Genomic DNA, 12,252 nt, shown 5'->3' on the forward strand with positions numbered 1-12,252 from the left:
TGATCCACAGATTACGTCTGTTTGAGGGGCAGGAGGGAGGGCATCCGGTTTACAGGGATCACTGGAAGGACGGGGATTGGCTCAGAGGAGATAGCTTGATAAAAATGCGCTTCTGTTATTGGATGTTTAGGGAAGTGGGGAGGTGCGTGTGTGTGTGTGTGTGAGAGAGAAAGAGAGAGAGCCAGGGGGGGGGGGTGTCTGTCGTGTATTATTCAGGAGAAACCGGGCGGGGAGTATAGAGGAGGAAGATACTCACAGGGCAAAGCGGCATATGCAGACAATGCCCTGTGTCTCAGAAAATACAGATTCCATTTGGAGGACTTATCCACACACAGTTTGATAATCATAATCTCCTCATATGGGTTTACAGTCAAATTGGAGCTCTTAAGCCAAGTCTGTGGTAGCTATTAGTGTTGATAATGACCTCAGCGCGCTTAATGTAGGCTTTGGGAACACTGTAATATCCCCATAATGGCAATTTTCTATAGGAAAAATGATGTAACAGAAAATCCTTATATTTACACCATTAGCGCTGTGTTCTTTTATTATTTGTAGTTTTTTCTTTGGCCTAGTTAATTTGAAAATATGCTGGGCTATATTCAGATTGAAGGGAATGGCTATAAATAAATCAAACAACTGTTATTCTGCAACATCAAACCTCAAACAGTGTGTGTGTTGGGTGGGTGGGTGGGTGGGGGAGTTGTATGTGTGACTTTCTGTACGCAGGGCCCTGTGTGTTCGTCTCTGTGTGTGTGTTTCTGTTCTATGTTAGACTATGAGAAAGCTGGAACTGCAGAATTTTCCACACAGGAGTAGGGAGGAAATGGTGCATGGATAATTCTCTCTTCAGATCCTCTGGTACTCGCTCCGAGAGTACTCAGCTGAATCAATACTGCTCAAAGCTTTCTCATGTTCCCCTTCTCACATCAGTGTGACTGTTGAGCGGCAGCGGCCGATGCATTTTTAGGTGCTTTTCTGCAAATGATGCTTAAAAAAACACTATACCAAGCACTCCATTGTTGGAGCAATTAGAATATTAAATCACCCTTGACCTGCTGGCCTAACACACACACACATACACACACACACACACATACTTGACATCCATATTACAGACAGTGAGTTGTTAACCTGCATACTGAGCTGGTGTGAGCAGACAGAGAAATCCTAATAACCACAGCAGGGGCTCTTCTCTGACCGGTAGCCATGGTGATTGAACACATTTCTGCACACAGCAGAGAAGGCGGTCTGTCTGTGCCGCACTACACAGGCCTTTATTAGGCCCAGACCCTTGGACTGGAAGGAAGGAAGCACCAAGTGGAGGATCACACCCACTTCATTGTGACTCTACAATTTTACGACAGTCAAGTAGCCGTCCACCACAAATGAGCTTTTTTTTTTTTTTTTTTTTGGAAGACTCTTGTCTCTGTTAAACAGATAAAATAGCACACTCAAAAAACTCAAACAAAGCAGCACATCATCTGATTATTGTGTGAATTTGAAGGCTAATTTGCATAACTGGTGGGAATGATGCTCTCAGAAGTATATAGCACCTCGATTTATTCTGCATTCTGTCTAATTTCAAACATACAAATGAGAGCAACAGCCTTGGCTTGATTTCCTTTAAGCTTCTAATCTCTCTTTCTTCTTTATTTAGCTGCAGCCTCAATCATGGTTCTTTCACAAATCTAACCATGTGGGTGTAGATGCCTGTTTCTGCTATCATGTGAAGACCTTTTATATTTTATATTTGGTGCAATTCATGTGTTCTTGGTAAAAGGAAAGTAAAGGGTCAAGTGATTTCTTGCCACTTTATGATCAGGCATATTTATAAAACCTAAATATTGGCATGTCAGGTTGACTTTGCCTTGTGTTAGTTCATCATTTACTTTGTTAGTAAATGATGTATGGATCATACGATCAGGTACTTTACTGTGAACATGTCACTACAAAAACGCTCATTGATTTGAACACACATCTTCAAAAGAATAGGAATCAATTTAAAGACTGAGGAAATGAGCTTAAAACCATATACCTTGTATAAATGCATGCTGTAAGTGTGTTCATGTTCACATGATTATACTCAGAAATGCAAACAAATCTGACAATGACTCAGGCATCACAAACTATTTAACAACAAAAAGATCCCCAAGCCAGGTTCATCACTGTTCAAGGTCTCTGCAGATGTTTATAGTTTGTGCTACTTGCTGTGTTTATACAGTAGTTGAATGTTTGAATATTTGCAATATTTGTTTTGTCCAACTGAGGAAGATGTTTTGTATATTGCCTCATATGTTTTTGGTTTTTAAGTTACAGGGTGTTAAGCTCTCTTGGCCACCATTATACCTCAGTGCATTTACTGGATTTAACTCAGTAATGGCATAATGATTTGTACTGCAGAAAAGCAGCTATCATTAGCATGGTAGTGTCTGATGGTCAGAAATGGCAATAATAGCAACACCTTCACTCTGCTGAAAAGCATGAATATAGAGTACAGGGTGTATTGAAAACACAGCAAATGTGTCCATGATGCCTGCAGCTGTCCATAGCTGTCTGTTAGCAGGTGGACTTAGAAAGAGGAAAAAACATATCAACCTTACACAAACGTGAGGAAACTTTGCAGTACACGGCAGACACAAGCACCCCCCCCCCCTTTTTTTGCTCCTTCACTGCTTTTCAGAAAGAATAAAAACACTTCCTTCTATATTTTGTAATTTTCCCCAATAGCTACTGTAATTTTATGCAAATGTACCATGTAGAGTTCTCTTTGGTGCAATGTTTTGATGAGTGGGCCATCATTTGTTAGTTATTCCCTGCATATATTAAGACACACACACACATAAACAAGCACTGGGGGCATCGACATAGATGTTGATGTCACTGGGTTCCACATTATTGAACTGATACATACAGTTCTGATGTGCCAAGAAATGCTGGAATCTAGGAGAAATCCACCACATAATGCACCATTTAAACTATACAAAAATCAGCTTTACACCAAATAGAGGTGTCATAACCCAAATGCTGTAATTTACCACTTGGAACTGTAAAACATTGATCACCCTTCAGTAACGACATACTTAGATGATTTAATAATCTGCATATCAAGTTCAAAAAGCCTTTCTTGCCTGCTTAGGTTATAAAGTTGGCATTTTGAGGACAGGGCTCATTTGCAGCAGCGACTGTGTAAGCTAGACCGATTTGCGTATTTACTCTTGTGTCCGTGTGTGATCCAGACAGAAGCCAGCGCTGGACTGCACACAAATGAAAAGTGTCCAACGTGTTACTGCTGATTTCCATGACAACGTATTAAGCCAAGGCTTAAAATGATGGCTGTACCATACTGTGCCTAGTAAGAGTGACATCTCCAACTGCTTCTGTAATGAGCTGTCTAACATGCTGTCATCCTCTACAGATGGAGAACATACAGTAGACCCCTCTACGCGTTTGATAATTATCCAGGCATGTTTTTAATGTTTTTTTGACATACATGTTTTTTTAACTTTGTCTTTCGAACATGAGAATATTTACCGCTTTCATGGATGAATATGACTGACAGCTTAGCTTAGCACAAAGAGTGAACCACCTGAACTTTTTTGGAATGTAAAGAATCCAAATGTCAGTAATTAACATATTTCCCTACATGTAGCCATGCTAAATATCTGTTTCTAGCTTCAAATATAGGTTTCATAGTCACTTCTTCTTACCTGGTTAGGTTTAGAAAATCATGTTTATAATAGTATTGCTTGCCACAATAACATATAAACTGAGCATGTGCTGGCGGTGGCTTCAGACAGGAGCAGTATCAATATTGTCATCAAAAAAGGAAAAAAGCACTAGAATTTAATCAGTTAAACTCTACATAAGAACAACATGTGACCAATATTCAGTGCTATTGTGCTTAATGTAAAATTTTGGAATCCACATATCAATTATTCATGATAGCCACATAAAATGTGGATTATCATTAGACACACACAGGTTTTGTTTACTTGATAGGTCAGAAAATCTTCTCATATAGGCATTCACTAGTAACAATTCTCACACAGCTAATTGCAAGCCACAGAGTGCCTTATCTCACACCATCAACAGTATGGTACAGTCCCCGCCAACTCTGGGCCACCTCCAACCAGCCCCGCGTACCGCTCTGCCATCATGGATGCCTCCTGTCGGCTTTCATTCTATGTCGATGCCAGAAGCGAATTCTCCGTCTCAATTAATCACTGAGTTCCTAATGGAATGCTTCCCTTCAGGATGAGGCCCATCACAGAGGGGGCTGCAGTCAGGGCTGTCGGTGAAGCTGCTCTGATTGCCTGAATACACTCCCAGCTTTGGAGTCACTGCAGATGTCTGCTAATTGTGGTGATTATGGTGAACGGAGGGGGGTAGGAATATGTAATGAATTTCCCATTGCTTTCATGCCTCACATCCTTTGGTTCTGTGCATCTGCTATAAAAGCAGAGCATCCGCAGGGTTTGGAGACGGACAAAAGTGACATGGTGGATTGGGCATGGGCTTTTGGATGGGCAGTCATTCCACCAAGTGCAGCCAGATTGGGTCCATTTATTCTCTTAGTTCTGTTCATTGCCGATATAATGCCGGTTTTAATTCCTCCCTCTCTCTCCCCATCTTCTTATTTCCTCACTTCCTTTCTCCTCTGCTGTGGGTGGGTGACTTTAATAACATTTTACAAGCTTAGATCCATCATCATTTCAGATGAGGAAAACCCCCCCACAACAAAAAAAAAGATGTTGAATGAGGCAGAAGGGTTTAGGGTTAGGGGGGAATCTTAGGAAGACAGAAACAGTCATGCAGATGTAGCATGCAAGTAGATGCCACAGAGAAAGGAGAAGTAGGAGAAGAAGAATCTCAATATGGAGAAACATTTTTTTAAATGAGTGGTTACTTCCTTGCTTATAGTTAGAGTCTGATACAACTTCCTCTGTTCACCTTAATGCAATAATTATTATGCTGCTACCTTTCCTTGCATTAGGATTGATATGACAGCCAGACTCATGCACTGCTCAGCCATAACACGGTGATCACTATGACTCATAATGTGTAAGTCCCCCTTCTGCCGTCAGGCCAACCTATATTCATGATCTAGCATTTTAGACTGTGTGTCCAGTCTTCCTCGTAGTTTTGTGTTTCTCCCTCTCCTCTCTGTATCATCTGCAGGTCTCTCTCCCTCCAGATCAGCATGCTCACCTGGATTCGGCCCTCTGACCATCCCAGTGTCTACGGTCAACTCTGGGTTTCTGTAAAGACAAATTTCAGTGTGAAAAGGTGTCATATAAATAAATAAAACTGAAATTGAGTACCACCCTGACTTGTCAAGGCATGGACTCTGTAGCCCTCTGAAGGTGTGCTGTGATATCTGGCGTTGGCACCAGTTCCTTTAAGCTGTGAGGTGGGGCGTCCTAATCAGACTTGTTTGTACTGCATATCTTACAGCTACTCAGATTGATATTTGGAGAATTTGGAGGCCAAGTCAACACTTTGCACTTTATGCCAGTGTCCCTCAAACTCTTCCAAAAGCACTGTTGCTTTTATCCAGCAGAACTACGCCCAAAGCATCACGCTGCTCACTTTTCATGTGATTCATCTGACCAGGCCACCTTCCTTACATTGTACCACTGAAGGCTTTTGGACAGGTGTCAGCATGGGCACCCTGACTGGTCTATCAGAACCAGCTTTCAGCTTTTTTTTGGGCACTTTGAGACACAGAGGCATGACCGTTGGAGGTGCCGTTTTGGAGATGCCCTGACCCAAGCAATCATAGATTTCACTCTTGTCAAAGACACTCTGATTCTTGTACTGCCCATTTTTCTTGCTTCTAACATATCAGCTTGGAGGACAAAATGTTTTCTTGCTGACCAAATTATCAGTGTTACGTAGAGTAACATACATGTATCAACATTGCTTAGAACACATACCTAGAGCCTAGATAATGATAATAATAGACAAAATGCAATTGTTTAATATAGAAACAATCATCTTAATAGTCTTTTTGTAGCCCACAGGGCCACAGTTTGCAACAATCAACAAGGATTTTGTCACAGTGGGTGTGACGGCAGACTTCCTCATCTCCTCACATCATGTGCATACCTTCTGTTCATTTCACCTGTCAGCGGTCATTGGTACAACCTCAACATGTTGTGCCAGAGATGTTTGTTTAGGATGAAAGAAGGTCAGCCTGTTTATTATTTTATCACTAAACTAAACAGCAAATGGATGTAGATTAATATTTAACTGAGTATGTGTGACTTACATGCACTCTCTCGTATTACATTTTTTTGACATCAGAGTGAATGTATGACTGTATACACTGAGACACTTTGAGCAGTATGTAAATATATGTAGATGGCATTGTACATAAATCCTGAGGAGCTGTAACTGAAATAAACAAAACCTGAATGCGTAATAAAGTATTCAACATGTCAGAATGTATATTTTTGCAGGAGAAATAACAAGTGGTGTTTGTGCTAATTTGAAAGCTAAATGCAAATTGCTTGTGCAGAAGAGCTGTCTGTTAAACTGGGAGGATTATACAGGCAACCTGGATTTCTGCAAATTCTGCTCTTTATACTTATCATGCCCGCTCTGGACATGCTACTCTGGACATTGAACTGGAACAAATCATATTCATACATTTAGCATATTAATGAAGCTAAATATCAGACGTTCTCTCTCTTTCTGTGGTGTATGCGAGCATGCCTGAATTATTGTGGATGTGCTTTTGCAAAGCAAGAGTTAGCTAATTCCTCTGGGGCGAGTGCCCTTCCTGTCACACTGATCAAAGACTTTCTCTTGATATGAGCATAAACTGCTCCATGCCCCATCACCGTCAATGTCTATGCATGCGTGCAAGTTTGTGTGTGTGTGTTTGAACAAGTGGATATCCTCGTTTGTGTGTATGTGAGGTGAGGTGAGAGTGTTGTGTGTGTGTGTATCCATCCCCCATCACCAGAGGCTGTATTATGCATTGTTGTTGGCATGGCCTACATGCTCATCCAAGCATGGTCCAGTGTGGTACAGTACACACGTCTTCCCATCCCCACTGCACTCTTCTGTCGTGTCCACAGGCCAGCTTCATTTACTTTTGCTCCTGAATTAATGCTAGTTAACTGTCACATTAGCTCAGATCTGTTGACCCTCCTTGTCAACAACATAAACTAGCCCCAGAATGTGATAGTTTGGGTTATTTTTTGCTTTTATGTGCAGCACACACACATGAATGTATGTAGGATACATAAAGCTGCAGCCATCACACATTACCTCTTTCTTATCTGGGCAGAGCGAGAGTGTTTAAATCTCCATTCTGAGAGTGAGGCTATACTGCAGGTGTTTCTTTCAGTGTCCACAAAACTGTGGGTGTGAATTCACATGTACATGTGTGTGGAGCGTATATTTGCCAACCAGAAGCGAGTGTGTTAAATTCTCTTAGCATGTGTGACGAATCAAGTGGCTGGGAAAAGAGCAGTGCGTGGCATGGCCTCTGTTGGCCTCTCACAAACTGAATTCTAAAGAGCCTATCGATCTGTCAGGGTCTCACTTTGTCTTCTGCTCTGCACCTATCTCTCTATCTTATCTATCTGACTGCGTATGCCTCACTCTGTATCATCCTCTGTGCTTCACTTCTGAATCTTCTTCTGTTTCCTGCTCATTTTGAATAGACTTGATGCAGAATGTGTGAAAGAGATGCAGCAAGTGGGTAAGAGATAAAAAAGGAGAGAGCATCCCCCACTCATATGTCTTTCATCCTAATCCTCAGTCTCTGTCCAAGAAAGGGCCTCCTTTTCACTTGTCTGCCCTAAAGCCTCTTATATGTGACCTTTCTGTGTCCCCCTTGGGGCTCTCTCCCACGGCCAGAAACCGCACATGCAAACACGGAGACACACACATCTGTGCATTTTAGTTTAAAGCAAACTAAACTGCATGAAGTATTCAAATATCATTATTTTTCACAAAACAAAAATAAGCAGAGGTCAGGACAGACTGCACAAAACACAGCCACCGAAGCGGTACACACCAGTGTTTGCAGAGATGACACAGCCTCTATATGTTTTGCCCAAAGGTGAAAGCAAATTTATCGCCAGGTTGACTAACACAGCTGCCGGGAGAGTGCGTCTCTCGTTAAAAGAATTGTCCTCAATAAAGATGGACGTTTGACAGTACATTATGTAACTGATGGAGGATGATCCCGAGGCTGTGTGGGTGTTATTTATGTGTATGTGTGTGTGTGTGTGTGTGTGCTTTGGTGCTTGGGGCAGAATTTGTGCACAAATGTTAGCATGTGTGTAAAGGAGGCATACAAGGGCATTTATGGTGTGAGAGCATTTATAAGATGTTTGTGCGTATTTATAGACTGTGTGAAAATTACTGGGGTGAAAAGACGGGCTAACTCCAGCTTTATATTTTCATTGCAGGATTTCTGTGACACCATCTTAAACATATGAAAAATCCTCAATTGATCCTGAATATACAACTTTTTAATAATACAACACAGCTATATCTAGTGACAGCAGGTCACAAATGATGATGTTATAACTTGGTGGTGTATGTCCATGATAAGTTGTGCATCCACCATCATATACTAAACAAACGGGATCACAAAGTTGACTTAATTTTGGGAGCAGTTCAAGGATGAGGACTCATTTAATTTGTTCTGGCAGAATAACTCTGGCGTTCCTCTCGTTCAAACACGCAGTATTACGCATGCCAGAAAAATCACATCCATTTATCTGCACTGAGACAGGTCTGATCTGATGGACACGCTTTAGGGCTGTCTTTAGGATGAGTATACGTCACACATGTCATTGCTGTGATTGGTTCAAGTCTGTCCAACGGCATGCACAGACCTTTTGGTTTGTTCTGTTTTGATAACACTCTCTTGAAATGAGTAAAAAGGTTCCATATTTTGCACATTTTTCCACAAGTGCCAAATTAGGTTGAATGCTATGGCTCACATCAAAATAATCTGATTCACTACATGCTTTATAAATCCATCCCCTGACAAAAACCTGGAAGAGTTCCAATGATTTGACTTATATATTTGGTTAAAAAGGCGAATATGAAAGTATAAATGTGAAAGAATGTGACCCACTCCCTCTAATAACACTCCAACAGTCCCTCGGTTGGCTTCTGTGTGCTGTCAGCTATGGATGGGGGTTATGCTTGAAACAACAGCACTGTGGTCATGGAGGCATGTGCTGTATAGCTCAGCCGAATGCTAAAACATTATTCCATAAAGAAACGTACTCGCCGGACATATTTAGAATAAAAAAAGCACAGAAACCACACTTCTTATAGTGTTACAGTAATCCTTTAGAAGTGGCCATACAGTGCACATATCACACTGCACTCAGCAGTCAGGAGAGAGAGAGGCTCTCTGTCTGCACTGCATTGAAGGATTTGATGTTGGCTTGCACTCTGCTTGGTGTGTGACCCCACCCCTGGTAAATACAGGGTTGGAGGTTTCCTCTGTGGATAAAAATACACTTGCCTCTCAGCAGAGAGAGGGAGCAAAAACAGGATTCTTCTCTCCTGTGTGCCTATTGTGCTGAAAGAGCTCAAGACTCCCACACTTCCACAGAAAGAGCTTTGTTCGGCAGATAAGAAAAGTCGTGAGAAATTAAAGCATACAAAAATGTTGTGCGCATGTCAGAGATGTTTACATTATAATCTCTGGAATAATGAAAAGAAAAATGTTCCTATTATCACAAATGCTCCTTCCTGCTTTTGTCTTTTGTCCCTCTTGAGCTCCCGTACTTCACAGCCTGTGACATCATCATTACACTGTGCTTCAAGCTGGCAGAGGCCTACAACAACTGCAGGTACGGTAGTTATACACTTAACTCCAATATTTGATGAGACTTGCCATATCCAGGGAAGTTCTGACAGGTTCATTTTAAAAAAAGCTTCATGTTAAAGGACTTTTCTTTAGTGGAAGAGAGCTGGGAGAGACACTCTGAATGACTTCCTTATTCGAGGTGGAAACACACTAAAAATCCACTGTGACACCAGTGTGATTGCTATCAAGATTGTGTTTGCTTTAGAGTCAGAAAAAATCAGCCGGTGTTGTTTTTAGAGTTATTTTTTAACTTTGTTGAACAGACTACAAACTTTGATCTGTTCAGTTTCATCTGCGTTGCTACAAACAAATAAGCTACAGTTAAATTGTAAACAGATGTAGTGACTGCATGAATCTGATATTTTCTTTCTGTCTATTTAAAGAAACAAGAATGTCCAGGAAATGCTGCACCACTCTCTTCAACAACTTTTTTGAAGAAGTGAAGATTATGCTGGAAGTTTTCATGTGAATACATCAACATTTATGACATTTGCTAGCATTTAAACTGAAAATGAGTGATGTGGAAAAAGGAGATCCAACCACCGGACTGAGGGACGTCTTTGATGTTTTGGTTAAGGCGCCCTCGGAGCGATTGCTCAGCCTGACGATCCAGTTGGGTGAGTCCCCTGAAGAGAATATCATACACGCTCTGTGTCTGATTGTTCTGCAGAAGGAGACGCAGGCTCTGAGCAAACTCCAGATGCTAAAGGACAACACCCTTGCGCGCCACCTGGCTGATAATTGGCAGGGAAGTGAAGGGAAATTAGAAGACTTTGCAGTTCAGTGTAGCCATTTTCAAGCATCCACACTGGAGTCTCTTGCAGCGCTGGCTCGGATTTTTAAAGTTTTATCGGAGCAGAAGTTGTGCGATCCACTATTGAGAAATATGGCTTATAAGAGAGCCGTAAAGACAGGCAGTACTGATGATCTGGATTGCAGTCACTTCAGAGAAGAAGCTAAAGCTGTCTGTGGGCCTCAGTTTGCAGAGTGGATGTGCTCTTATGGCTCTTACTCAGAACTTCACAGAAGCCTGAATGAAGGAACAGCTTTAAGAGCTACTGAGTCTCAGGTTCATACGGTGATCACAAGCCTTCCCAGCCCTCTGCAGGCCAACATGTCAGTTCCCTCATACCCTTCACATTTGGAGATAAGTTTTCCTCCGACGGCCTCCTATCAAGGGGACAAAAAAGCTTCAGACAACTCCAAACTAAACACTCCCGCTGTTCCATTCAGACCTGAGGAATCTCTGTTGTGTGAACCACAGCCTAAATCCACTGGATCTCCTCTGCTGGAACCAATGAAGGACAGCCATATGACCCACAATCAGACTCCAAGCCTAACAAACCCACCAAGCACTAAACCAAAACCTTCACTACCTTCTACAGCAAACATTTCTCTACCCACTAAACCTGTCCCAAAGGAAAGCCATAAAAGTGCAGAAGAGGAGGAAGAAGAAATATTCTATGCTTTTGTTATATTGCATGCCCCAGAGGATGAAGAAGTGGCCGAGCACATCAAAGAAAAGCTGGAAAGTGCTACTAGTAGCGTAGGTGCAACTTTCTCTGAGAACTTTGCCATCCCTGGAAAGAGTACCATCAGCTGTGTGGAAGACGCCATCAACAACTCGGCCTTCACCTTCCTTCTGCTTACCCGCAACTTCAACACTCGAATGTTGGAGATGAAGACGAACGTTGCTCTTATCAACTCCATACACAAGACACACAAGTTCAACACTGTCATTCCCCTTCTGCCACGGGAGAACTGCATGCCCAAGCAGAGCATCCCCATAGTTCTGCAGACTATAGTTCCACTGCATGAGAACAAGAGCTTTGAGAGGAAAATACAGAAGTCACTGTCTCCAGCGAAGATTGAAATACAAAGGAAAATCTGGACTGAAGAAACAGAAAGACTGAAGCGTTTAAAGTTGCAGCAGGACAGAGCAAGCCTCCTAATGGAAGAGAAACTCGTCCTCGGTTCCAGTGCGCCACCAGAACAGGATGGTGGTGACGACAGGCTCAGGTGGCAACCACCGACAAACATTCATATTGAACATGCTAAATACATTATGATCGGTAATGATTCTCAAATGACGGTGGATTTAGGTGGAAGTGCAGACAGAGAGGAGGACCAATAAATGTAAAGATAAACAAACACTTTCTGATTTTCTGGGGCTACAGTAATGGGGAGAATATTCAATAAAGGTCGAACACTAAGACAAAAGCTGCAACAACCACTTAAATCATTTAACTGTATTTAAATGTGTTAAACAAAATTCTATAAAACTACCAAAAGAGCAATTTAGTACTATACAAATGTTATGAATAGAAACTGTAACAATGCTTGAGCAGAAGGGGGATGGAAGACATGATAGCAGAGGACTGCCACCTACTGGCCAATGG

General features: G+C 41.8%; 1 protein-coding gene across 1 annotated transcript; it reads left to right on the forward strand.

The window, feature by feature from the left end:
* The first annotated feature begins 9,760 nt into the window (after positions 1 to 9,760).
* Positions 9,761 to 12,004, forward strand: ticam1 (TIR domain containing adaptor molecule 1). Its single transcript, XM_028428392.1, has 2 exons — positions 9,761 to 9,836; positions 10,237 to 12,004. The coding sequence occupies exon 2, from the start codon at positions 10,365 to 10,367 to the stop codon at positions 11,985 to 11,987; it is 1,623 nt and encodes a 540-aa protein (XP_028284193.1). The 5' UTR covers positions 9,761 to 9,836; positions 10,237 to 10,364; the 3' UTR covers positions 11,988 to 12,004.
* Positions 12,005 to 12,252: the final 248 nt, after the last annotated feature.

Source organism: Parambassis ranga, chromosome 17 (genome assembly GCF_900634625.1).
Source record: "Parambassis ranga chromosome 17, fParRan2.1, whole genome shotgun sequence".
Lineage (NCBI taxonomy): Eukaryota > Metazoa > Chordata > Actinopteri > Ambassidae > Parambassis > Parambassis ranga.